Below are 25373 nucleotides of genomic sequence, written 5' to 3'. Positions count from 1 at the left end.
GACAAATCTCAATACTGCGTTTCAAAGGCACCAATTATGTAGCCCAAAAGTAGTTGATTATACTCCCGTGATCATCGACTGAGTGCGAAATAAATGGTTCTGAAATGGATCCAACCTGTCGAAGCCATTCGCTTCTATGCGACCAGAGCCCACTTGGCCAACTGCCTGATTAGCCCATCTTTGCATTAAATTCGAGGGCTGCTGATGTCGTTGCGCATCAGGGTAATTTGAGCGTGCATTTGACTCAACCAGCGAATCTTGTACCTGGAGATCCATTGCATGCTGAGCTGTATCCGACTGTTGATTGAATTGGCCTGGACTGTCGTCCAGCAGGTAAAGTTGTGGATAAAAACCCTTCACAGCCCCGTCTGTTTGAATCTGCTCAGGCTGGCCATTTGAGTACGGGGGTGCCATATATGATTGCTGAGGAAATGGATTATGAGCCGCATCCGACTGCTGAGGTGTGAATTGGCTTGGACTGTCGTCTAACAGGTAAAGTTGTGGGTGAAAGTCACTGGCGGCCCCGTTTGTTTGAATCTGCTCAGGCCGACCATTTGAATAAGGGCTTGACATATATGATTGTTGAGGAAATGGATTATGAACCGCATCCGATTGCTGAGGAGTGAATTGACCTGGACTGTCGTCTAGCAGGTAAAGTTGTGGATAAAACCCCTTCACAGCCCCCTCTGTTTGAATCTGCTCAGGCTGGCCATTTGAGTATGGGGGTGCCATATATGATTGCTGAGGAAATGGATTATGAACCGCATCCAATTGCTGAGCATTGAATTGGCTTTGACTGTTGTCTAGAAGGTAAAGTTGTGGATAAAACCCCTTCACAGCCCCGTCTGTTTGAATCTGCTCAGGTTGGCCATCCGAATGCGGTATTTTCATGTGTTGCTGCTGCTGTTGTTGCTGGATAAATGTATTTTGATCCGTATCTGCATGCTGCGAACTGGTTTGGCTAGAAGGCTCGGGTGTTGCTTGTTGATTAAAGTCATCGGGACTTGTATCCATTTGTATTTGCTCGGGCTGGTGGTTTGAGTCAAGTGACACCATGAGTGATTGCTGGTGAAGTGAATTTTGAGGTACGTCCAGCCTCTGTGATGTATGTGGTAGGGTATAATCGGTCTGTTCACCAGCTTCTTCAAAGATAGGAGATGCGGCGCTTGGAGGACTGTTATGACGAAACACTTCATCAACTCTCTTACTTTCTGGCGCGCTCTGGTAATTCAAAGTTTGTTCCGATGAAGGTCGTGTGCTGACATTACTTAGAGGCATATCATCTCTAACAGCATCAGCAGTTCCGCACGCGCTTCTTTTGCTTCGAGATCGGGACACTGCTTGGCGCGACAGTATTGGTCCTTCCTGTATTATGAAAGCTTCCTGCGCGAGTGATCTTTCAATGAAACCCCATAGATGATGGAAGATATTGAAAGCAAGATCACCTAAAGTGCTGTATTGTGTTCCTGCATGCAAGCCACTGTCCTTTAAACGTCTGATTTCTTGGTTTCGGGTGACTCCAGTTTTAGGGAGTTTCCTTAAGCTGGTAAAGATCAGATATGGTGCTATAATCGGCATCAGGGAGCACTTACTAGTTATCCGTCATGTACTTAGGCAAGCGGAACAAGAAACCGAGATGCTCTTCTTTTTTTCTGCCATCATCACACCTGTCCCTAGCATCTAAAAGATCTCTGCAAAGTAACTCTAATCTCTGCCCAGCCTTGCCCCAGGCAATGAAACGCTCTCCAATTTGTTCGGAATTGTCACCAATACCAGAATTTTTGATTATTGTTGTGGCTCTCGTGACATCGGCCGACTGCGTGTACTGACCACTGCTTATTTGCTTCATAAGACGGTGGAACACGACTTTGAGGAACCGGGTACGCCAAGTATCCCTTTCTCCGCGGTTCTCCAGTTGTAAAAGTAGCCTGTACGACTCAGCTACAGGATGATCCAAGTTGAGGTCAAGCGCGTCCTCCTCAGTGAAAAAGCTTTGAATGTTGTTTTTCCATTGTGGGATAAATTTCATCAAGCTCTCGGGCACGTCGTCAGACACGTTGTCAACTTTTGGGGGCGTCGCATATTTCGCAGATTTACGACGATTGGCCTTTATGATTCGTTTCCTTGAAACTGGGGGGATTTGTTTCCATAGATTATTTAGGAGCCTTAAAAACTTCTCTATGTTAGTATGACAGTCTGTATAGAGAATGATCAACTTACATTATCATCAGAAAGGAGGTCGCGGATATCGTCACGCCTATGGCAATCTGCTTCAAAACATGCGGCACTAAATCTTTCAAGGACGATTTTACTCTCGGTAAGTCCCATATCGATGAAGTTCAATGATTCCTGTTGTCATTGAGATGGCGAAGTTGAGAGCAAGAGTGACTGAAAGGAACTGGAGGGAATTGGTGCTTTTTACCCCGCACGTGCTAAGCCACGCGTCCACAATTCCAAAGACCCCTTTTCGGCCAACAAACATGCATATGTTGTCCAGCCACTTATAGTTGTAGGCCAAAGGTACTATAGGCGCAATACCTGCTTCCGCCTTGTGATCGGCATCTTGTGGAAAGGAGCCAACTAATTTAAGATACACTATAAATTGTAATCTCGCGAAGCCATCGAAAATTCAATTAACGAAAAAGCATGTATCTCAGATATTTCCCCAGACAACTGTTTAGTGTTTGAGGTCATACGGAATGTTTGCACACGCCCAGTGCCATTGATTGGCCCACGCCCAACCAGCCAAGCTCGCGCCGACTGTGTCCAAGGGCCTGACTACCCGCCGCTTTATCACATGAGACTAATGCAATAACTCCGCAGCAAGCAACTTCCTCGCCTTTCATGTCTCATATTGGAGAAATTCTTACAAAACATATGCAATAAACTTCACAAATGAAAGCAGGGTTAATGGGACCGCTTGGAACAATTGCTGCGGGATCTATAAGAAGGGCATACCAGCCGATCGAATCCTTATCTGGACTGGTTAACGCCATGCTACATCCGGAAAGGAATTGAGTGTCCAGACTCCCAGTGTCTCCACCTTCCGGCGGTTCCGCCGTGTTCCCAGCATAGTGGTTCAGCGAATCACCGCCATATCGTAGGCGCTTGTGTGTGTGGAGGTCCTGCGCCGCAGCTACTACGGGAGATTGAGAGATTTAAATAGAAGCTACTCCAACATGAGCATTGTTTGTGCTCTGGCGCATACTGTTTTGACTGGCTAGGAACACCAACACATTGCTGCAGCCGAAGGTAGAGACTTATATGACTTCTAATCGTCCCACTACTCTCAGCATCTATGGATTCGTCGATGTATGGGGTCTCTCTCTCCCCTTTCTACGAGTCATTGGTGGAGGGTCGTGCTAGCGCTACGGTCAACCGCGCGTTCCTGGTCTTCCCTAAGCGATACTTGAGTACAGGGCATCTTTCATTGAAGTTATTGCGCGACATCACATTTGCAGGAGCAGATTTTCAGTGAGTAGCATGGGCCGAGGCGATTGCATCTCTCCAGAAATTGGCTCAGTAAAGGGAACCGTGCACACGTAAAAGACTTAGTTAACTTACTAGGCTGGCGCTTACACATGGATGCCCGACCGCCTTACCTCCCTCTTAGTCTAATAGACATGTGTTGGTCTCCTAAGGAGTTGCTGCAGCGGACATGTTTGAAATTCCTGTCACTGTAATTTGAGCAGACAATGGAAGGTTGGGGGATTACTGCTAAGGCCTCATAAGATGACACTAACTACAGTCGGTCTTGGCATCAGCTGACGAACCTGGTTAATGGACTGTTTCCCCTCACGAATTCCCCCTAAGGCCGATTTCCCTACGGATCACATTAGTCCACGCCTAAGTCCCCCACTATATCGCATTGAACACAAGTGATTATTTGATAGTGTAGATAGACATTGCCTGACCACCAAGCATGAGTTCAACCCTTTCTTGAAAGACAAGCAATCTTCAAAGCCGCAAAGGGAACCTAGCTCGGATTAGGATTTACTAATACCCGCTCCGAACACCAAAACAGGCATAGCCATAGGGAAGGCGGCTAACGATCTCCTTTCATTATTGCGTACGTTGAATGACCTCAAATACACCTCCACTACCCTCCAATATCTTGCAATTTCGGGCTATCATCTGATCACTATCATCTGCTTGTGCTATCGAACGTTTTTCAATACGAGCCAAAAATTGTCGGTACATCTGCCAAACTGGTTTGGCATCAACACTCCTTCACACGCGTCTTGCGGATCCCATGGCCAGTGACGATATTCCAGATTATAAAAAACTCTTTCTGGAGGCGGAGAAGCAACGGAAACAAGAAGAGGAGCGACGGAAACAAGAAGAGCAGCGACGGAAACAAGCAGAGGAGCGGCAGAAACAAGCAGAGGAACAAAATCGACCAACGACCTTTGGCGAGCTCATTCGATATGGCCACAACAACGTCGCTAGATCGTTGAGAGTCGCAAACCAATCTCGCTGCACTTCAGGGAAAATCTCAGCACCGATCGGGAAAAAGTGCCCAGTAAAACTGCGCCCGTGGACGGAATGTCAAACCCAGCAGGAGGACATTTATCGCTCTGTTTGCAACCATCTTGGATCGACAGGGGATACAGCGCGTCGGGCTTTTCCACCCCTCGTTGCGCTGGAGTATGAGGGACAAAATGTCAAAGAGAGACCGATAAGCAGCGAACGGGACCTTGAGGGCTATGAGCGATCTGCTGTTGAGAATCATGTACGGAACATAATCGCAGAGCTTTGCAAGATACCTGCCGCTCGAGATGAATTCCGTTTGGGTGATGGAGTCCAGTTCGACAGCCATGCCAATAGCCTTGATTTACAGACAAACCAACCATCAAGATCCGGGTCTTCCAGGCCTGATCAGTATTGCATACACCGCATTGACGACGGTACGAGCACACTTCTTACCACAGTCGAGTACAAGCCTCCCCACAAGCTACCTGTTGAGAGCCTTCGCAGGGGTCTTAAATCCATGGACTTCTGGGAACAGGTGGTCAAGGCTCACAGTGTCCCCAATACCGAAGATGAGAAAGCTGAAAGGGTCGTTGGATCAGTGATCGCCCAAGAGTACCATGTGATGATCCAGGAAGGACTCGAATATTCATATGTGACTAATGGACTCGCATTAATTCTTCTGCGAGTCCCCTATGAAGACCCAGGCACCCTGTATTACCATCTGTGTGAACCGAACGAGGAAGTGAACCCAGAAGATGAACAGAGTTTTCTGCAGCCAGCAACAGCTATCGCTCGGGTATTGTGTCTCTGTCTGATGAGTTTTCGCTCACGTCCTCGTAGCCAACAGTGGCGAAACGAAGCAGACGCGCAGCTCCCAATCTGGAAGTCTAGCTTTGGTAGCTTTGATGGCACTTGGTTTCCAGTCTCCGAATTTGAATCGCCACAAAGTACCCCGAATTCAAAGCACACTTATCCTAGCCCCAAGTCCACCACATCTGAATTTCTGCCGCCATCGTCATCCTCAGCGGAATCCCCTACCGCTGAGGGACGCCGAGCGCCAACCCGGTCTCGGCCTGGCTGCTCACCTTCTACCACAACATACCATGATGAATCTTCAGATCCTGATTCGGATTTTGAAGCTTCAGGTCAAAAAGGTCAGAAACGCGGCCTCAGCGAGATCAGTTCATCGCCGGTCCAACGGACGGTACGCCGGGCGGGTTCGCGACATTTTTCACAGTCAGACGGTCAACATGGGCGGCATGATGCAGACTTCTGTACACAGCGCTGTCTATTGGGCCTGCAGCAGGGTGGTCAGCTCGATGATGACTGCCCGAATGTAATGCTCCATAAACAGGGCGGAGACGGTAGGCGGCACGCCATTCAATCCACAACTTTCTTGCAGGGCGTGAAGAAACAGCTGGATAAAAATATCGATCGCAACTGTACGCCAATGGGAGGCTGTGGAGCATCAGGAGCGCCATTCAAAGTCACCTATGCTAAATATGGGTACACTGTTGTTGGAAAAGGCACGACCTCCTGCCGGTGGCCGGAGCTCTTGCGCGAAGCCGAGGTATATCGTGTCCTGCAGCAGGCTCAGGCTTCTGCAGTTCCTGTTTTCCTAGGAGCAATTGACCTGGAGAAGACCTACTTCCTCCATGGGGCTGGTGCAATTCGGCATATGCTACTTATGGGGTGGGGTGGGAATTCTATCAGCAGTATCGAGAATGCACTTTCTTGTCCAGAATTCACTGAAGAATTGAATCGTGAAATCTCGAGATCTGTGAAGAAGATCCGCTCTCTCGGAGTTTTGCATGAGGACCTTCGACCGGATAATATTCTATGGAATGCTGAGCTGCAACAGGCGCTGATTATTGATTTTCATTGGGCTAGATTGGACCGTCGGCCGAAGAGAAAGCGGATGCTTTCGTGCGCGGCAGAGGCACGTCAGCCAAAACGACCTCGTACTATTTGCTAATGATAACTGTACATTATTGGAGCATTCGTTTGAGAAGATCTGTTCCTGGGGTGTTGTGAACCGGAGTTTCTTAGCATGGGATTCATTATTTTTCTTTTTACGACTGGCGCTTTGGAACACAAGTTGATGGAGGCTGTAATCTAATCTAGTGAATTATTATCAAAGAATCCTAAAATCCACTCTGGGGGTCGAATAGACTACATTAGCTGTAGCCAGTCTATTATTTACCATCTAAATTTCGACATGCATGCCCTCAAGCAGCAGCGGAACGTGCTGGAGATAGGAGCATTGGCATGGGCGGACAAAGTAAAACTGGGCACGAGCGAGGCAAATGTACGAATGAGCAGAGAAGGTTAACATCCACTGATTTGCCGATAAAGTAGACCCATATTTTATCCGAGCTCGACACAGTGATTGCGGCACACTTGGCCTCACAGGCACATCGCTTAAAACGGTCTCTTGATTTGCTGAACCACTGCGCCAGGAACACAGTGTAGTTGCTGATCCGTCCGGAACCACCCGGAAGGTGGAGACACTCATGCCAAATCTTCTTTTAAATATAGCAGGACGTCGACCAATCCAGACAAGGATAAGCCTGACACACTTCCAACATTACAAGGACAGCATGAATGGATGTAAGACGATATACTATACTTTGGCGCTAAAATTCACTGCGGCACAGTCGTTCTACAGACACTATGCCCAATAGGATTCAGGTCGTGTCTAACGGAAGGCTTATGTTATCAGGCTAGGCCAGACACAAGTGGATGTGCGCTGCTGTTTCAATCGCTAATTAGAATGGATTGGCCTAACTCCTTATCCCTAGTAACGAATGAGAGTGCTCTTCTTGCCGCCAGCTGATGACGCACTAAACCAAGGCACATTGTTACAACTGGCGGGCTGCGCCTCCGGAGACGGGTTGACTATTAATGTTCCTAGGAAGTATCTCAGTTTCCGAAATTTAAATACTTCATACGCCAGTTTGCTTCAGACATGTTAGCAAGGCTCCCGTTTACTGATGTCATCAGATTATGGCAGTGCTTTCAGCGATGTAAATATTAAGTGAAGGCCGAGGAAGGGACCGTTCAGAAAATTCTCACTGCTAAAAATGAATAGCTTTTTGATCTGGCTTCTGGCCGTCATATCTCGCCTATGGTCTGGAAGTAGAAATCCTCAAATGACTGTTACACACAGTTAGTCACTTTAGAAGCGTTGGAATCCACACAATCCAATCCGTTGGACTCCTACCGGCGCAATAGCCATTGGATAATTGTATTCGTCACCGAACAAGGTAGTCTTTAAGCTCGGAAAGTCGGATTTCACCAGACGGGAGGGCACAATTCCCCATCTCTTAAAGGCTGCCCGGTTGTTGCCATCGGTTTCGCGAGATCCGGCAGAACCCCAGACATATCCAAAACTCTCTGCCAAAAGTCGCTCTTTAGCTAATTTCTCCCATTCAAAGGCATTGAAGGTGATTGCCGGTCTTTTATCACGGAGGCCTTCCTGATAAACGTCCACTTCGTACGAATGCGGCGTTGAGTTCGGGGTGGCATTCATGATAATAAAATTTCTCTCACAAATGGTACAGAATGTAAAAATCTTGCAGCATGGAAACGCAAGCATTTTTTAAGCTGATTCCCATGTTCTGAGCGAGAACCGGAATACGATGCGGACCGCAAGCCAGCCCGCAGATGAGATATAAAACTCGGCAAATACTCCTTTCTCGGCCGATATACAGCGTCTTGTCGATATCAATTATTGAAACTCGGACGGAGTACCTGTAAGAGTCCGAGAGTCTACAGAACTACGATCTACAGAGTACATTCGGACGGAAACAAGATCGACCGGGTCTAGTGTCGATGCCGACACAGCAGCAGTCGGGGAAACCGTCATCCAACTCCGAAAAGTTGCTGTGCCAGTGGTCCGCTATTTATTTCATATCTACGTCAGTCACATATTCGTACTGTCATAGAATGGTGGGGCTATGACGCTTCAAGCACAACAACGGATACAGCTACAGGATACGGAGTACATATCGGAGCACTGTCTGCAGGCACATTTCTTCTACTACCGGATACCTGTCCTCCATGCGCCTTATTCTATTCCCTTCTCTCCCCCTATTTGCCTCCTCTTACCAATATCCGACGGCATTTGACACTCTCCAGCTTCCCTCTGGTTCCGACTCCGGGGCGCACTGCTCCGGTGTACTCTCTCCGGAACCTCTCTCCGTATGACAGTCAGATTCGGACCGTCCTTCCAGATTTGTGGCGTCATAGCGGCCATGAGAATTGGTTAAATAGTGTGTCGTGGACAAATTCCCAGGCCTTGTTAAGGGTAATAGTTCTGCAATTAACACTCAATTTTTTATTTATATGTTTTCATATAATCCACTAATTTTATTCAAAGAGGAGAGAAGAAACGATGATGTTGAATGCAGCTACTCGCAGATGTTGTCTTCACCATGCTCGGACTGTTCAACGTCGTGTTGTATTAAATCCAATAGAAAGGCATGGCTGCTCTTTCGGGAAACAGCGTTCTATCAGTAGTAGTTCACAGCAATATCTCAGTAAGTACAATGTCAGCCAAAATCGGGGAGGGAGAAGGAACCAGGACGCTAATGACAGTTTCGGCGACAGAATCCCCGGAGCGGGTGTTCGATCCAAAATATTGGAAACAAGACCGCCGGGGTGTTGTCACTCTGGGTATGACATCGTCCTCCGTTTCCCCAAAAGGCTCTTTGTAGTGATTGCCCATTTTTGCTGATTGGAGGTAACTCCAACCAGCAGCATTTCTTTTGGTATGCATCGGTGGTTACAGTATCGATACCGCACAAGCCGAACAACCAGTATCATCGCCAGAATCAACGGCTTCTACGACTCCTCTTCGGATGACCAAGCCTCCAAGCCATGATAAATCCCCAGAGAACCTTAAAGCGGCGTTGACAGAATTCATCGAGATTCTTGGACAAGATAATGTCATGACTGACCACGAAATCATGAAGTCATATGCCGGATCGGATTGGTCATCATATGCCCCGAAAGAGAACGAGGTACCCGCCATTGTGTTGACTCCAGGCTCGACCGAGGACGTGTCCCGTATTATGAAAGTATGCCATAAGCGAGTGATCCCAGTGACCGCATATGCGGGAGGCACGAGCCTGGAAGGACATTTTGCTGCCACCAAAGGCGGAGTATCAATCGATTTTCAACGGATGGATCAAATAGTCGCCCTCCACAAAGACGATTTAGATGTCGTGGTCCAGCCTGGGGTGGAATGGGAGGCATTGAACGAAGAACTCGCGCAAACCGGGCTTTTCTTCCCTCCCGATCCGGGGCGCGGCGCGAAGGTTGGAGGTATGGTCGCTACTGGCTGCTCTGGAACCAATGCATACTACTATGGCACCATGCGCGAATGGGTGCTTTCCTTGGTGATAGTTCTCGCGGATGGCACGGTCATAAAAACGAGGCAGCGACCTCGCAAATCCAGCGCAGGATATGACTTGACCAAAACTTTCATCGGCAACGAAGGCACCCTAGGCCTTGTCACTGAAGCCACCCTGAAACTAACCAATTATCCCGAGAATCAGACCGTGGCTGTGGCGTCCTTCCCATCCATCCACAGCGCAGCTGGTTGTGCTTCAGCAGTAGTGAGAAAGGGAGTGCATATCGCGGCTGTTGAACTCCTCGATGACGTCCAAATGGAGACCATCAACGCCAGCGGACTGACCAGTCACCCTTTTGAAGAATTTCCAACGTTGTTCTTCAAATTTTCGGGCACTCCCTCCGGGACCCAGGAGCAGATCTCCATGATCAAAGATCTTGCCGAAAGAGAAAAAGTCAAAACCTTCCAATTTGCTCGCGATCCTGACGAGGTCGACAAACTGTGGGGCACGAGGAAGTCGGTCCTGGACAGTATTGTCCAAAGGAAAAAGGACCCTTCTGATCGCGTGTGGACCACCGATGTTGCTGTCCCTATCAGTCGGCTACCTGATATCATCGAGGAAACAAGAGAGGACATCAACAAATCTGGTGTGGTCGGCGGCATTGCTGGTCATGTCGGCGATGGCAACTTTCATGGTAAGTCACCGTGATGTCCTGTCAAAGCACTTATGCTGATCACTCCTTTGCTTTTCATAGCAATGCTTGTATTCAGCAATCAGGAACAAAAAATAGTCGAGGAACTCATCCATCGCATGGTAAAGCGCGCGATTGAAATGGAGGGAACATGTACCGGAGAGCACGGTATTGGGCTAGTCAAGCGAGATTATTTACCGCATGAAGTCGGTGAGTCCACCGTTGATGCAATGCGCAAGGTATGTTTCAGCCTGTTTTCTTTTCCTTCTCTCCTATTATGCATCTATTTGGCTAATTACGCTGTAGATGAAACAAGCCTTTGATCCCCTGTGTCTGTTGAATTGCGACAAAGTGATCCGGATGCAGGTTCCAAAGCGGGAGGAAGTATCCGAGTGGTAGGGGTGAGGTAATATGTCCTATTTATGATAAAATATCAACGGCTATTGTAATCTAATTTAGTGAATTATTATCAAAGAATCCTAAAGTCCACTCTGGGTCGAATAGACTACATTAGTTGTAGCCAGTCTATTATTTACCATCTAAACTTTCGACATGCATGCCCTCAAGCAGCAGTGGAACGTGTGGGATAGGAGCGTTGGCATGGACGGACAAAACCTGGACATGAGCGAGACAAATGTGGAAATCAGCGGACAAGGATCAACGTCCACCGATTTGCCGATGGAGTGGACCATGACAGAGTCAATTGGTGCAGGTTTCCTGTACATGACATGTTCCGCAGGATCAATGCTCCGCTCTCACAAGTCATTCGCCTTGCCTTAATCTGATCGTAGGAGTTTTATCAAAGCGAGCAACGGCGATTACGCCTCCAGACACAGCGCTTGAAGACAGTCTATTAATTCGCTGAACCACTATGTCGAGAACATGGTGTACCTAGTGATCTGCCCGGAACCACCGAAGGTGGAGACACTAGGCGCCAATCCTTCTCCAGATATAGCAGGACGTCGACCAGTTTAGAGAAGGGGGTTGGCCCGATACGACATACTTCCGACATTAGACAGAAACAGCAGGAATGGACGTAGAATAATGTCTTTGGCGCTAAAATCCACTGCGGCACAGTTCTAGCTATCTGTATGTTTACACTGCCACGCCCACGATCCTTTACCTGCAATCAGTAGAGATCGGCTTAATTCTTAATCCCCATGGACCGGGCCATCCTTATTTGAACTGGTCAATGCCAGTGTCTCCGCCTTCCGGGCTTTCCGGCCTATTCGCAGCATACTCAGTCCATATTTCTAGTATATTCACCATATATGGTTACAAATATTTTAATTTTGGTTATTGCAATTTGAACTGCCACCGTGACAATAGAAAGTGCTTGCTAAAACTAAGATTATTTCATCGCCGTGTGGTGAACCCCTCCACTCGCTTGACCGAACATAACTAAGTAGCGTATTAATTGGATGACTCAAGAAATGGCTGATCGCGCCGAAAGCCAAACCATCATCTTCCTCCGAACAGTGGTTTTCCCCAGGAAGACACAACAATCCGAAGTCAACAAGGCGCACAGGGAATAAGACTGGGATAGTGATAAGCGGCGGCCATTTCCAGTGCCATCATGATGTACAGACAGCAGCTCGACTAGATAGGCGCCTTCGTCCATTTTTCCTTCTCAGGACGATACGACGACCCAATGAATTGCCAGGTGTTGGTTGGAAAGGCCGAGGCCGCTTAAGCCATTCCATGTCCTCCAAGTCAACGACAACCAAACTGCGGGTCTGTTCATCCCACAGCATATTACGCCACTCTTTGTCTTTGTGTTCAACACCATACTTCTGGAGGGACTTCAGAGCTTTCTCTCGCTCTTTGTGGAAGAAATCCATATTTTCGTCTTTGATTATCCGCTGAAGCCTAGTTCCAGACCAGCTCAGGATCATCATATGCGCCATTACCTGACCGTGGTACCAGTATGCGATGCTTGGCTCAAAGTCGCCTAAACAGACCGGGATCTGATATCCTTGCAAGCTTCGGAGCTTGCGATAATTGTCAACTTCTGTTTTGAGGGCATGCTGATTCTCCTTCGTTGTAGCCTTCATGACTACGGTATACCCATGAGACAATAGAGTCGCTTTCATGAGATACCCCGTCCGACCACGGATGTGTAGCGGCTCAAAACCCTTATTTCGATTCTGGACGAGTTGACGGTGCAGCTTGCGCGTGAACTCCTGCGGGCCCATTGGATGCCTCTGACCGCCGTGATGTTGCCAGTTAGGGCACTTTTTATCCAGAGGACCCCCGTTGACCATACCGCGGATACAAGCCATGGTGCAGTACGGTCTCTGCACCCTTTGAGAAGGAGTTTGCTTTGTTTTTCGGTCGGGTGGTGCCCGTTCGCGTCTGCCAGTTGATAGATGTTTACCTTTCCCGCGACTTGATCGACTGCGCGCGGCTGGTGCGGTGGACGGCGAAGGCATATCCTCGTCACTATCGCTGCTTTCACTTGGCGAGCCTACCGGGGTAGATACGCCTGGATTACAGCGAGCGTAGGAACGTGTATTGTGTGTCTTTGGATTCGGTTTCCAGTATGAAGGCCGATAATTTGAGGGCGGCGGCTCCTTGCGAATCGTTTCGGGAATATCGCGCAAGACGTCCAAGTATTCGACTTTCCAGGTAGAGAGCTGTTCATGTGCGGTATTGTGCCACTCTTGGGACGGAGCTTCAGCAGCCAGCGCTTGGAGTGTGAACGCAAGCATCTGGCCCACGGCAGTCCGGTGGAGACGGCTCTCATCGCCTGCCTGCACGTCTTGATTTGGGAAACACAAGTAGTATTGAACTATTGTGGGATCCTCTGGAATATGTAGAAAGACAAATGCCTCCCCTGTCCGAATACACCCGTTCTGTATCCCCAAGTCATGCATGTATGAGAATATTTGAGTGACAACAGCGGCAACAAGGCGGGTGGTATGAAACTCAAATGTGTCTCCTTCCTGATCAATAACATCGCGGGCCAGGTCCATCTCGTGCAAGCCCGCGACTAATTCCGCGACTGTAAGCTTGTGAGGGGCTTTAAACTCCACTGCATATACTGGTATCTGGCGCTCATCAGCCACGACGTGAACACAGAACTGATCAGCACGGCGATTGCGCCGCCTTCGTGAGCGAGCCCTTGTCTGACTTTGACCCATTTGTTTCCCCTTCCCTTTTCTTCTACCTCTCCCGCGGCTGGTGTTTGTTGGTTGACAGGGTGCGTCGTCAAGATGCATCTCCAAATTGTCATCCAGTGAGGTTGAGTTTGTGCGGTCATAAAAGGCCACTCGGCCCTCAATACCAAACTCCCGTTGCAAAGTTTCATCGCCTCGTAATGCCTCGACAATCTTTTCAACAAAGTTATCCACAGTGTCTCGCTCGAAATTTCGTAAAGTCGCTTCTGAGTAAATCGGTCGGTCTTGGACATTTGTTGCGACATAGTCTAGCTGGTTATCGGAAGGAAAGAGCGGACGTGAGGTAAAGCCGACTGCACGCTCGAGTTTCTTCCAGATTTGCTCCTGGATCTGAGGGAAATCAAGCCATGGAACAATCCGCTTGGGAAAAAGTCGATTGACGGGGTCAGTCACGTTGCCTTGGGTCGTCAGGGTCGCGTTCGTCTCGACTCGGATCGTCTGTGACAGAGATTCGTGGCAGCGATCGAGAAGGCGAAATAGAGAGTTGGGTTGCAGTCGTTGTTCTGCCTCTTCTCTGGCCCGTCTCTCCTCTTCCTGGCGCTGTTCCGCCTCTTCCTGGCGCTGTTCCGCCTCTTCCTGGCGCTGTTCCGCCTCTTCCTGGCGCTGTTCTGCCTCTTCCCTTGCCCGTCTCTCTTCTTCCTGGCGCTGTTCCGCCTCTTCCCTTGCCCGTCTCTCTTCCTCCAGTTGACGTCGTAATTCAGCAATATCGTCCTGCATAACTAGCGGTAAATCTGTCTTTAAAAAACTAGTGGATGACCCGCTGTTAGGACACCATGCATGACACAACGCATGACAAGTTGCGATGTGACATCCGAGCACCTGTTTATGTTCGATTACTAATCCAGCTAGCGCGGACGCTTTCTGCCTTGGACACCAAGTATTTCCTATGATTGGCGTGGCTAACCCATCAATGCTGCTCAAGACACCTCGTAACTATGTCATGCGGAACGCGCTACACCCTGAGATTTATTTCGCTGAAAGTACGAATGTGACAATTTCCAACAGGACTACACTGATTTCGAAATTTCAATCTGCCCCAAGGCGGTGATGCTGCTTTTGTAGTAAAGACAAGGATAAGCCTGATATGCTTCCGACATTACAAGGACAGCATGAATGGATGTGAGACGATAAACTATACTTTGACGCCAAAATCCACTACAGCACGGTCGTCCTACAGTCACTATGCCCAGTCAATGGCAATATTAACCAAATCTTGCCCGTATTGCTCTTGCCCGTATTGCTCAAAGCGAGGTGTGAAATCAGCGTTATGGTCATGAGAGCACAAGAGCATAGTATCATTTGCCAAGAAATTCTGCATCGGCAAATGATTGTTCTTGTAGCATTGTCCTTTCCACAGTAGCGTGTCATGGGACGCAGCAGACTGGAAGATTGACAACAGAGCTCCAATCATTCATCACTTGGCAGTGAGGTTTGGTTCCAGACTTTACAAAACCGCCTCCGCGGGAATGTGACCAGTGTTTGTGGCGAAAATAACCAACAAAACCACAGGTGAGGCATTTATGCCATTGGATTTGTTTCTCCCGGATGCTAAATCGTTGTCATCTGAGCGTTCCAACCGCATACGCGGCACATGGGATCAGCATCGTTAGGGCGAAGGAGCGACGCAGGACGGGCGCCCGCGGAAAGGGGCAATGCATGGGGTCAATTGTAAGCTGTAATCAGCCTTGGGTGTCTGTCAAGCCTGGTGTCAATACCTTTCATTTGATAAGGGAGTCGAAAGGGCGGATACCATTAATGAAGAGCGGCCGGAAAAGCAAGGCCTTATGTAAATTCATTTCTAATAGAAGATAGGAAAGCAAAGAGTATGAACAAATTCACTGTATGAAAAATGAAGGGAGACAAAATCAGCTCGAAACGCCGGTTGACGTAAGCAAGGAAAAGGAAACTGGAAGTGGAGGTGAGAGGGCGCAGCCGCAGTTTCTAAAAAAAAAAAAAAAAAAGGAAAGGGGGTAGTGGAGTCCAGATGGCCAGAAATATGGGGTGAGTGCAGAATATTGGAGGGAGTTTGGGAAGAGAAAGAGATTTGGGAGGAGACAAAGTCAGAACAGTGAGGGAAAGCTCTTTTATATTGGGAAGGCGGGCGGTGTTTACAGTACGGCGTATCAGGAGACTATACCATAACGGTAAAACTAGCCGGAACAGGGAATTTACAGGTCCTCGTTTTACCGGTCAAAATAATTGTATTGCTTGCAAGCAGTATATATCTATAGATCTCATTCCTTATTGGGACCTGAGGATGTTCGTCCTCAGGAATTCAACAAAGGAAAATTCACCATTACCACTGTACACAGCTAAATCCGGTTGAGAAATCCGATCAAATCGATTGATCTCTCCTAAATGTGACCCATTCGCTGTGTTAAAATTCCCGGTCTTGTAAGGAATTTTTATTAACAACGTCATCCGGAGTGGATTTGCCCCCACTGAGTATATAAAATCATCTACAAAGTCCATTAAATTCACAGCAGGAATAGAAAACATTACAGCTACTACATTATCGCCATAGAAAATTGCATTCCAATATGTCAGACCTCCAGGACCAAGCTTGCCATCTATACGACCAAGCAGACAAGCTCAGAAGCAGTAGAAACTGCGGCAGCAACACGTCTTCAAGCCAGAGCGCATCGGATTGGCAGGATCAATCGCACATGGCGACGCAGAGTAATGACTATTATTCAGGATCCGGACAGTACGTGATGATTGGGTTATCGCAGAACGAGAGAGCATACTGGCTGACTACTGTGATTCTTAGGTATGCCACACAAAACGACAATGGAGGAGCTAAGGGATCGAATGGTGATATTGAGCGTAGATGGCAACGCTGGTGATTGTGGATACCTGAGATGGCAAGGAGGCAATGAACAGCAATGGACAAGTAGATAGTAAGGTTACTACTACTCTATCATATGCTTATAATGGTATTCCTGAGATTCTGTTTCATCATTTAGCTTAAATGATGGTTGGTAAAGCTATGCTTAACTTGAATATCTTCATGTAGACCTGGAGATACTGTCGAATGCCCTATGTGTAACGGCATGAGCCACCTAACTATATAAGTGAGTACAGTACTAAGCCTATCAGCTTAGTATCCTATTCTTTTGTTCCTGGCGCAGCAGTTATCTTTTTAGAATGCACCCTAGAATGCACCCTAGAATCGTGGCTAAGCTGACTGTAGAATGGGAATTCGGGATACCCGGGAGGGTCTTATCCCGTCCCACAGGATGCCAAGCCTTTATGGGATGGGATTCCCATTTTATGAGACGAAAATGGGATGGGATGAGGATGGGATTTTCCTATTCCCGAAAAACCAAATATCTTCGTCCCTATCCGGTTCCGTTTTAGGGATGGGAGAATTCCATCCTCTGCATATGACACTTAGGCGTTATGGCTCGGTAAGAATCAAGGTAATCACAATTATTCTTTCTAATCAGTGGCGTATGTTGTTTTATGCTTCTCAATCCTAGCCCAGCTATAATAAGGCTTTAGTATTCAGGTGTTATCCGGTTCAATTGACAAGGCCTATACAAGTTACATCCGTTGTAAAGCGATGCTGTAGTTCCCTCCACAATAGGGAGGTTGTTATTGTATTCAAGTTTAAAGGACATGGGTGCTGAGACACTGCTGCGCCTTTGGGAGAAACAAGTCAGACACTGCAGCATCCAACAGTTGCAGAGGTGGGCTCAGCCGCGCGTGTCCAGTAAGGAGTAGTTTCCTTGGCCTATTTTAGTCTATTGACTGCCGAGGAAATAGTTCCCTACTGCGTGATTGGAGATGTCAGCTGGCGGCTCGGTGGTCAGGAGGGTCCTGAGGCCGCGCTAAATGTTAAACTTGCTACTGCATCCTCACCACCGTCGTCTTCAAAGGCGTAAAATGTCTTATTCAAGATCAGCAATTGAAGAAACCCCAGAATTAAATACTAAGTGAATTTCTCACCTGTCCTGGACGCGAATGTAACATCCGAATATTGTGTCCAACAATAGTATCAAGCAGTTTGCCTGTTTTGATGTGCCAAAATTCTACCAAGTCCAACCCAAAGGCTAATATATATGGATATGACACCGAAAAAGATTTCGGTGTGCCCTTCCAAGAAATTTTCCAGTCAGGGTGTGCTAGCCATCCATTCCGGTTCACAAACATTGAGAACCCATTGTAGCAGAGAAGGAATCTGCCGTTGTCCATTTTTTCAATGTGAAAGGGTTTGAGGTTTTCATTCTGTGAAACAAAATCTAGCGATTTATCTGCCGGGTCAAGAAGTGGGTAAATATCTGCAGTATGCAGATTGATGATTTTGAACCCCTTTGTGCAGCCAATGCCTAAAGTTGACCGCAGGAAGTGTACAGACCAGCATTCGACAGGAATGTGAAATACCTTGAAAAAAAAATTTAGATGGTAGTTTTGTCAAAGGAAAAAAGGAATTACTCACCTTGAACAGGTTGAGTGTGTTTCCATCTCCCATACTGTCCAGGGCTAACCTCATACCATTTCGATTGAAGATATCCGTAGGCTGAAAAACTCTGATTTCAGTTGATGATTCCGAAGTATTGACAGAGCACACAAGATGTCGTCCCACGCTAATCCCGATCTTGAAGAAGTCCACATAGTCTTGGACCTTCTGTGGTTCGCAAGATACTAAATCCTGGTCTCCGCTAGCATTCAGGACTTCAATTGGATATGAACTTAGTGTTCCATTCGACAGGATCATAAATAGGCGATGCTCTTCCAGAATGTCAATCTGAGTAACGCCGACAGTGTCGATAATTAGCTGCGGTCCGATGTTTTCGTCGATAGGCCATTGATTGACCAAGTAAATTCCGTTGTCCGTGCCAATCACCAAATCCCTATCACCATCTGTAAAGCAATTAGTCAATAAATCCAATGCAAACTTTCCAGGAAGGACAAGAAACGTACTAATGGGTAATAGACAGTTCACACAATTGGTTTCTGTAAAGTAATTTTTGCGCAGAACGGTCTTGCAGTAAAAATTATGATTATGCTCAGTGTGTTTCCCATATTCCTTTTCGATCATCCTGATAAACCTTTGGCTTTAACATCCACAAAATTGAAATCACAGGCCCAAGGAACGAATGTGACCAGAGAAGATAACCTTCAGCTGAGCCTAACCGACCATTTCCGCTTTTCATACGTTGGTGCAAGAGGACCAAAAGTGCATCATTCTTATCATGACGTCATCATCTTACAGATGTTGTACCCAATACCCAAATGCCTTCGAGGCTCGTACCCAAGTTAATAAAATACGGTGTATTTATATCACATACAAACTACTACTATAATAAATCATGCGTAAATTCTGTAAACATACTAGGATATTGGGTGAAAGGGCCCCCATTTGGGTAATCATATCCAGGTCTAGTTTACTAATGCCTCATGGTATTCATGAGCACAGGTCAATGTCATCTGCTGATTCGTGAGTAAGGTAGGTAGCCAATCTTAGTTAAATTTACTCGTGCAGCACAGGAAAACCACCGCATTATAGGTATGCTCAGAGTGTACCAGTACGGGATATCAAGCCGCTGCGAGGAGTACGACGCCACCGCAAAGAGTGTCTAATCCATGGGAACGATACCAGGCAATATTCAAGATATAGTAAGTAGGTTTGGGACACTTTGCACTCACCAAGGATGATACATTCTTGGAGATGACAATCAAAATATCAAGGTTCATGAAGACTGGTTATCAACGCTCACTGCAGTTTCTCACAAGAATATCGTCACCTTCCAACAAGCGCTATATCACTAACATGATTCACATCTTTACGAAGTGCTAGATGTGTCACTTGCACAGGTATTTGCAACGCCATTGGGCCAGTTGAAAGCATACGAAATCACGGCATTCTGCTGTGAAATCCTGACGGGGATCGAGTACATTTACAAAAAATTGGGAATTGTACACGGTGACATAAATACTGAAAACATCCTCTTGTCGGCAGATGGGTCTGTGAACATAGGTATCTTATCAGGTTTTCTGAAGACTAACTTCTCTCACCACGGAGTTATGACAGACGCGTTTTTGCTTTCTATTCCACTATCTTCAACTGAAAACGCCGTCTTCATTGGGTAATGGCTGGATCGACGTTTTTGTAAACAAGGATTAATTAGACTTGAGTAGCTGGAAAACACCTAGGGCATGTCGGAAAAGCACGGGGACATTCTTCTTGGTTCCTATCCAGAATGGAGTCCAGTCTCATCAGTGTATAATCCTTGATCCGTCTAATAAAATCTGCGGCGGATTCTCTCGTTCCTCATAGTTTCTAGGACCGAGAAGGAAACCCTTTGGAATCTAGATCAAGTATGTGTTCAGCAAGCGTTGATCCCTCCAGATCAGTGAGCCTCCGTGAATTGGCTGACATATTGCATCGTAATCGCATGCCACACCGGCGGCAACTGAGCTTCACATGGTCCACGTGATAGATCCTGCCAGCAGCTCGAGAGCTTAAATTTTTGTCATTTTGTATAGCTTAAAGGGCCAATATTACTTGGCTTTTATCATGTTTCTGAGGCTTCCTTTGATGTGATGATCTTTGTAGTGGAAGTCGGAGGTCGCATCGGAGCGCATGGGTTGTAACAGATATGGAGCAAGAGAAGGCAAAGATAAAGAGGAAGTAAGCAAACAAACACTAACTGGACTAATTGGACATACTGGGACAATTGAGTTGATTAGTTGAATACAGAACTACAACATATGCTAGTCCCTATCTCAGTAAGAATTCTTCGGAATTCTTCCTCTCTACCAAATCTTCCCTGTATATATCTTCCAGGCTCTATCCGCCTATAATAAAATATGGTTGAACACATCAGCAGACAACAGAGGCATTAACTCTATGCTACTCGGCGTAACACAGAGCGGTTCAGGTGTTCAGGTGACACTGATTTAATCCCAGATAGATGAAGATTCAAATCTATATCTCCAAGAATGCTGCGGAGCACATGGCGAACGCCTTCTGCGCCGCCAATTGCCAGACCGTACACGTAAGGTCGACCAAGTAGGACCATTTTGGCTCCAAGCGCTAGAGCCTTAATAACATCCGCACCACAACGGACGCCAGAGTCGAATAGGACCTCCAATTTTTTTCCGACAGCATCGACAATTTCAGAAAGCACATCCAGCGAGCCAACACCACCATCCTGTTGACGTCCACCATGGTTGGAAACAACGATGCCCTGCATCCCATATTCGACTGCCAACTTGGCGTCCTCGACAGTCTGGATGCCCTTGAGAACAATAGGGCCATCCCAGTTTTCGCGTAGGAAACGGAGATCCTCCCAGCCATGGCTGGTTCCAGGGAAGATGGTGTGAGCCCATTCGGCCGCTGCCTTGGACATGTCTTCTTCGATGGTCTTGCCGTGTTTCTCTTGAAATTTGCGCCGGAAAACAGGGTCTGAGAACCCTAATTCAACCCCGATGCTGTCCTTGCGAAGAAACGGATTATAAGCATTGCCCAGGTCCGACGGCCGCCATCCCAAGATGTACGTGTCGAGGGTCACCACCAAGACTTTGTAGTTGGCAGCTTTGGCCCGCCTCAGCAGACTGACGGTAATATCGCTCTGGTTGTTTTGGGGCCAGTAAAGCTGGAACCAGCGGGGTCCGGATCCGTTGGCCATTGCGACGTCCTCGATGCTTGTTGCAGATGCAGTGCTGAGGATATATGTCACGTTCTCCTGTTGCGCTGCAGAAGCCGCTGCGACTTCACCATCCCTGTGAAAAATTCGCTGGACTCCCACCGGTGCAATAGCCAACGGATAATCGTATTTGTCACCGAACAAAGTGGTCTTTAAGCTCGGAAAGTCGGATTTCACCAGACGGGAGGGCACAATTCCCCATTTCTTAAAGGCTGCTCGGTTGTTGTCATCGGTTTCGCGAGATCCGGCAGAGCCCCAGACGTATCCAAAACTCTCTGCCGAGAGACGTTCTTTGGCTAATTTTTCCCATTCAAATGCATTGAAGGTAATCGCCGGTCTTTTATCACGGAGGCCCTCTTGATAAACCTCCACTTCGTACGTATACGGCGCTGGGTTCGGTGCGATATTCATGATAGCGTACAGATTTCTCTGAAATCTTGCAGGAAGGAAACACAATACAAAGTATGTGCGAGTCTCTTTAAACTGATTGTCTTGTCTCGAAAACCGGATAAAAATGACAAAAATGCGGGCCGCAAGCCGGGCCGCAAGCACATTCCTATCAAGTGTCGTCATAGACTGCAGGACGCGTATCCAAAGTTTATTATGTATTCATATATGTAGATATTTTCTTTCTTAGCCATATAAACGCCTTGCTGATGTCAATTATTTGGGCCTGAACGGAGTTTCTAAGAATTCGAAAGTCTCTATTCGGACGGGAGCTATATCAAGGGATCGTCTGTCGATATTGACCCTGCAGCAGTCCGGGAACCGTTGTCCAACTCCGAAAGATTAGCCGGTGCATTGCTATTTATTACCCAGAATTTCCTAAAAGGTGGCCTAGTGGTATTGTAGGCTCAACGTGGTCCATACGAGATAACTCTATTGTTGAGGCTGGTGGGTCAGCGTAGGCAATACGCCTAAAAAGGCTAGATGGAGATGATAGTAACGAGCGTTATATTGAGGTCTGTCTACCTAATGAAGAAAAAAGAGCGAATCCGGAAATCCAGGAGTTCTCTCAGCTGAGTAATCCGTTTATAGCCGAATAAAAGGCAATTAGCTAGGCGAGTGCTGAACCTCATAAGGAATAGCGGTAATCTAATAACATCTATGGTCTGTTTGTGGCTATGTGCAGATGCCAAGTAGTTCAATATTGGAAGAGGACAGCTAATGATTAGTGGCTATACTATGCTAGATCACTTAGTTCACCACGAAACCAACGGATTTACGTCAAAAGACACTGTTAGAAACCAATGAGCAGCTTTCAAAATCAAAGAGAGAACTACAAACCCTTTTCAATTCTTCCAATAAGCCAGTCCACGTTGTCGTAGAGAGCTTCAATAGCAGCTAAGCAACTCCGTCAGCTATCAAATTTGTCAGTACCAACGATCCTATCATCTTTGGCATATTTCTGCATCAGCTCCATCATCACCCGCGCAATGGGAGCCAAATCATTCGCTTGAAACACCTCTGATTTCGACAACAGAACACATTGATGTGGCATGAATGCTATAGCCTAATCGACGCCCCTGAGCGCCTTGAAATTGCTGCTGTATCCCTATCACTCTGGAATCCAGCTTTAATGCATCCCAGAATGCTAAACAGTCAAAGGCAGGATTAACCAAACATTGCCGTATTGCTCAAAGCGACATGTGAAACCAGTGTTATGGTCATGAGGGCACGGGAGCATAGTTCATTTTCTGAGGAACTTTGCATCGGCGAATGATGGTTCTTGTAGCATTTTCCTTTCCACAGTGCCATGGGGGGCAGCAGACTGGAAATTTGACAACAGAGCTCCAATCATTCATCACTTGGCAGTGAGGTTTGGTTCCAGACTTTACAAAACCGCCTCCGCGGGAATGTGACCAGTGTTTGTGGCGAAAATAACCAACAAAACCACAGGTGAGGCATTTATGCCATTGGATTTGTTTCTCCCGGATGCTAAATCGTTGTCATCTGAGCGTTCCAACCGCATACGCGGCACATGGGATCAGCATCGTTAGGGCGAAGGAGCGACGCAGGACGGGCGCCCGCGGAAAGGGGCAATGCATGGGGTCAATTGTAAGCTGTAATCAGCCTTGGGTGTCTGTCAAGCCTGGTGTCAATACCTTTCATTTGATAAGGGAGTCGAAAGGGCGGATACCATTAATGAAGAGCGGCCGGAAAAGCAAGACCTCATATAAATTCGCTTTTTAGTAAAAGATAGGGGAGCAAAGGATATGAACCAATTCACTGTATAAAGAATAGAGGGAGACAGAATCAGCTTGAAACACCGGTCAACGTAAACGAGGAAAAGGAAACCGGAAGTGGAGGTGAGAAGGCGCAGCCGCAATTTCCGAGAAAAAAAAAAGGGGGAGGGGGCGGCGGAGTTCAGGTGGCCAGGAATATGGATGAGTGCAGAATATGGGAGGGGAGTTTGGCAAGAGAAAAAGATTTGTGAGGAGACGAAGTCAGAACAGTGAGGGAGGGCTCTTTTATATTGGGAGGCCAGGCGGGCGGTGTTTACAATACGGCGTATCGGGAGGCTAAACCAGAAACGGTAAAACTAACCGGAACAGGGAATTCACAGGTCCTCGTTTTACAAGAACAAAAGTTGTCGGGAATCAAAAAGTCGGGAATGCCATTTTAGGCGATTAGTAATCAGTACAACGAAGCGAGCATTTCTCCAAATAAAAATAGTTTAATATGTATATGTACTGGTATTACTGCTAGCGCTTCAATTGTATCCATTGGTCTCTTAGCTGCCTGACATATATAAGTTGCTGTTTGTACTGGTGTTAACTAGATATTTTCTAGGGCAAGGACGGCTGCATAGCTCGATAGTACTCGGTGTTGAAGGCAGATAGGTTATGCTGAGCTTGTTCCATTAAAATTTTCGTACACTTTTCATTATCCATATTGTCGAATGGCTTATTGTGTGCCTTTAGATAGTCCACTGCTGAACCCATGCGTTAAATTTATCCACCATTGATGTGTTTGTAGCCCACGACGTAACGATCCTAACCACAACTTGTTGATTGTCGAGGTGTTCCCACACATAAAAGCGAAACCGTTCTTCAAGCCGCTTAGCCAAGCTCTCCGGTAATATTGCAAATACTTGATTCGTCTCGGTTTTCGCAGATAGTTGATAACCCAGTTCTTGAAAATTGTTTGAGATCATCTGGGCTGCGTTGTTGGCATTCGCTGCAAGCTCAAAGAAGAGGCTCTTCCGGAAGAGTTCTGCAAACTGAACACCTATTATACGACTTTTGGCTAACAATGCGCCGTGTTGTTTCAAATAAAAAGCAAAGCCGTCCGCCAAATGCTTCCGTACAACAATTGCTTCCCCCAGTAATGCGCCATTCTTGGTGCCACCAATCCAGAAAATATCGGTTAGGTCCACTAGGTCTCGCAGTGTCAAATCATTAGACGGAGCACTCAGTGCTACTCCAATGCGAGCGCCATCTATGAGAAGCAACAGGCCCCAGCGTTTGCACGCGGCACTGAGGCTTTTCAATTCTCGTTTGGTGTAAATCGTTCCTAGTTCCGTGGCATTGGAGATATAAACCAACCGCGGTTTAGCGTTGTGCGGGAAGAACTGATTCTGGCGAACAGCCCTTTCCAGGTTGTCAGGCGTCATTTTCCCTCCTACCCCAGGGACAACAATCGTTTTGTGTCCAGTAGCCTCAATGGCGCCCGCTTCTTTGCTAACAATATGCCCTGAATCGACGGTCAACACCGCCTCGAAAGGCCGTAAACAGCTCGCGATGCAGATAAGATTGGCGGAAGTTCCACTAGGTACAAAGTGAATAGCAACCTCATCCTCGGTGGCAGAGAGCTTGGTCCGGATTAATTGGCGGGCTTCGTTGCTGTGCTCATCGTTTCCATAGGAAAGTTGCTGGGTTGAGTTGGTGCGTACAAGAGCCTCGAGAAGTTGGGGATGTGCACCCTCGCTGTAATCGTCCATAAAGCTGTACTGAGGCAGTGCCATATCTTCAGAAAAGGGACCAGGCATATTCTATGAGGTTTGAAAGGAATAAAA

At 47.2% G+C, this 25373-nt stretch overlaps 9 protein-coding genes across 9 annotated transcripts; 3 read left to right on the top strand and 6 right to left on the bottom strand.

Annotated features, from left to right (window-relative positions):
• Positions 1-57: 57 nt before the first annotated feature.
• ACHE_10456S (uncharacterized protein) lies at positions 58-2328 on the bottom strand (the record flags this gene model as incomplete). The annotated part of the gene is made up of 3 exons (XM_043279475.1): positions 58-1543; positions 1593-2173; positions 2221-2328. 3 exons carry the CDS (start codon positions 2326-2328, stop codon positions 58-60), a joined length of 2175 nt encoding a protein of 724 aa, XP_043131576.1.
• Positions 2329-4252: 1924 nt separating this feature from the next.
• Positions 4253-6448, top strand: ACHE_10455A (uncharacterized protein; the record flags this gene model as incomplete). The annotated part of the gene is made up of 1 exon (XM_043279464.1): positions 4253-6448. One exon carries the CDS (start codon positions 4253-4255, stop codon positions 6446-6448), a length of 2196 nt encoding a protein of 731 aa, XP_043131575.1.
• A 1139-nt stretch (positions 6449-7587) lies between these two features.
• On the bottom strand, positions 7588-8071 carry ACHE_10454S (uncharacterized protein; the record flags this gene model as incomplete). Its single annotated transcript, XM_043279453.1, has 2 exons — positions 7588-7629; positions 7697-8071. 2 exons carry the CDS (start codon positions 8069-8071, stop codon positions 7588-7590), a joined length of 417 nt encoding a protein of 138 aa, XP_043131574.1.
• Positions 8072-9335: 1264 nt separating this feature from the next.
• Positions 9336-10920, top strand: DLD1_1 (FAD-binding oxidoreductase; the record flags this gene model as incomplete). Its single annotated transcript, XM_043279442.1, has 3 exons — positions 9336-10524; positions 10585-10760; positions 10828-10920. 3 exons carry the CDS (start codon positions 9336-9338, stop codon positions 10918-10920), a joined length of 1458 nt encoding a protein of 485 aa, XP_043131573.1.
• A 1175-nt stretch (positions 10921-12095) lies between these two features.
• ACHE_10452S (uncharacterized protein) lies at positions 12096-14417 on the bottom strand (the record flags this gene model as incomplete). Its single annotated transcript, XM_043279431.1, has 1 exon — positions 12096-14417. The coding sequence occupies one exon, from the start codon at positions 14415-14417 to the stop codon at positions 12096-12098; it is 2322 nt and encodes a 773-aa protein (XP_043131572.1).
• Positions 14418-16240: 1823 nt separating this feature from the next.
• Positions 16241-16546, top strand: ACHE_10451A (uncharacterized protein; the record flags this gene model as incomplete). Its single annotated transcript, XM_043279420.1, has 2 exons — positions 16241-16407; positions 16471-16546. 2 exons carry the CDS (start codon positions 16241-16243, stop codon positions 16544-16546), a joined length of 243 nt encoding a protein of 80 aa, XP_043131571.1.
• A 965-nt stretch (positions 16547-17511) lies between these two features.
• Positions 17512-18744, bottom strand: ROM2_1 (RHO1 GDP-GTP exchange protein 2; the record flags this gene model as incomplete). Its single annotated transcript, XM_043279409.1, has 4 exons — positions 17512-17592; positions 17652-18086; positions 18142-18566; positions 18627-18744. 4 exons carry the CDS (start codon positions 18742-18744, stop codon positions 17512-17514), a joined length of 1059 nt encoding a protein of 352 aa, XP_043131570.1.
• Positions 18745-20554: 1810 nt separating this feature from the next.
• ACHE_10449S (lactate 2-monooxygenase) lies at positions 20555-21766 on the bottom strand (the record flags this gene model as incomplete). The annotated part of the gene is made up of 1 exon (XM_043279397.1): positions 20555-21766. One exon carries the CDS (start codon positions 21764-21766, stop codon positions 20555-20557), a length of 1212 nt encoding a protein of 403 aa, XP_043131569.1.
• Positions 21767-24275: 2509 nt separating this feature from the next.
• On the bottom strand, positions 24276-25346 carry ACHE_10448S (threonine aldolase family protein; the record flags this gene model as incomplete). The annotated part of the gene is made up of 1 exon (XM_043279386.1): positions 24276-25346. The coding sequence occupies one exon, from the start codon at positions 25344-25346 to the stop codon at positions 24276-24278; it is 1071 nt and encodes a 356-aa protein (XP_043131568.1).
• Between the last annotated feature and the right edge of the window lie 27 nt (positions 25347-25373).

The sequence above is a fragment of the Aspergillus chevalieri genome, chromosome 1, assembly GCF_016861735.1.
Source record: "Aspergillus chevalieri M1 DNA, chromosome 1, nearly complete sequence".
NCBI classification, from domain to species: Eukaryota; Fungi; Ascomycota; class Eurotiomycetes; order Eurotiales; family Aspergillaceae; genus Aspergillus; species Aspergillus chevalieri.
This window is presented reverse-complemented; position numbering and strand designations above follow the sequence as displayed.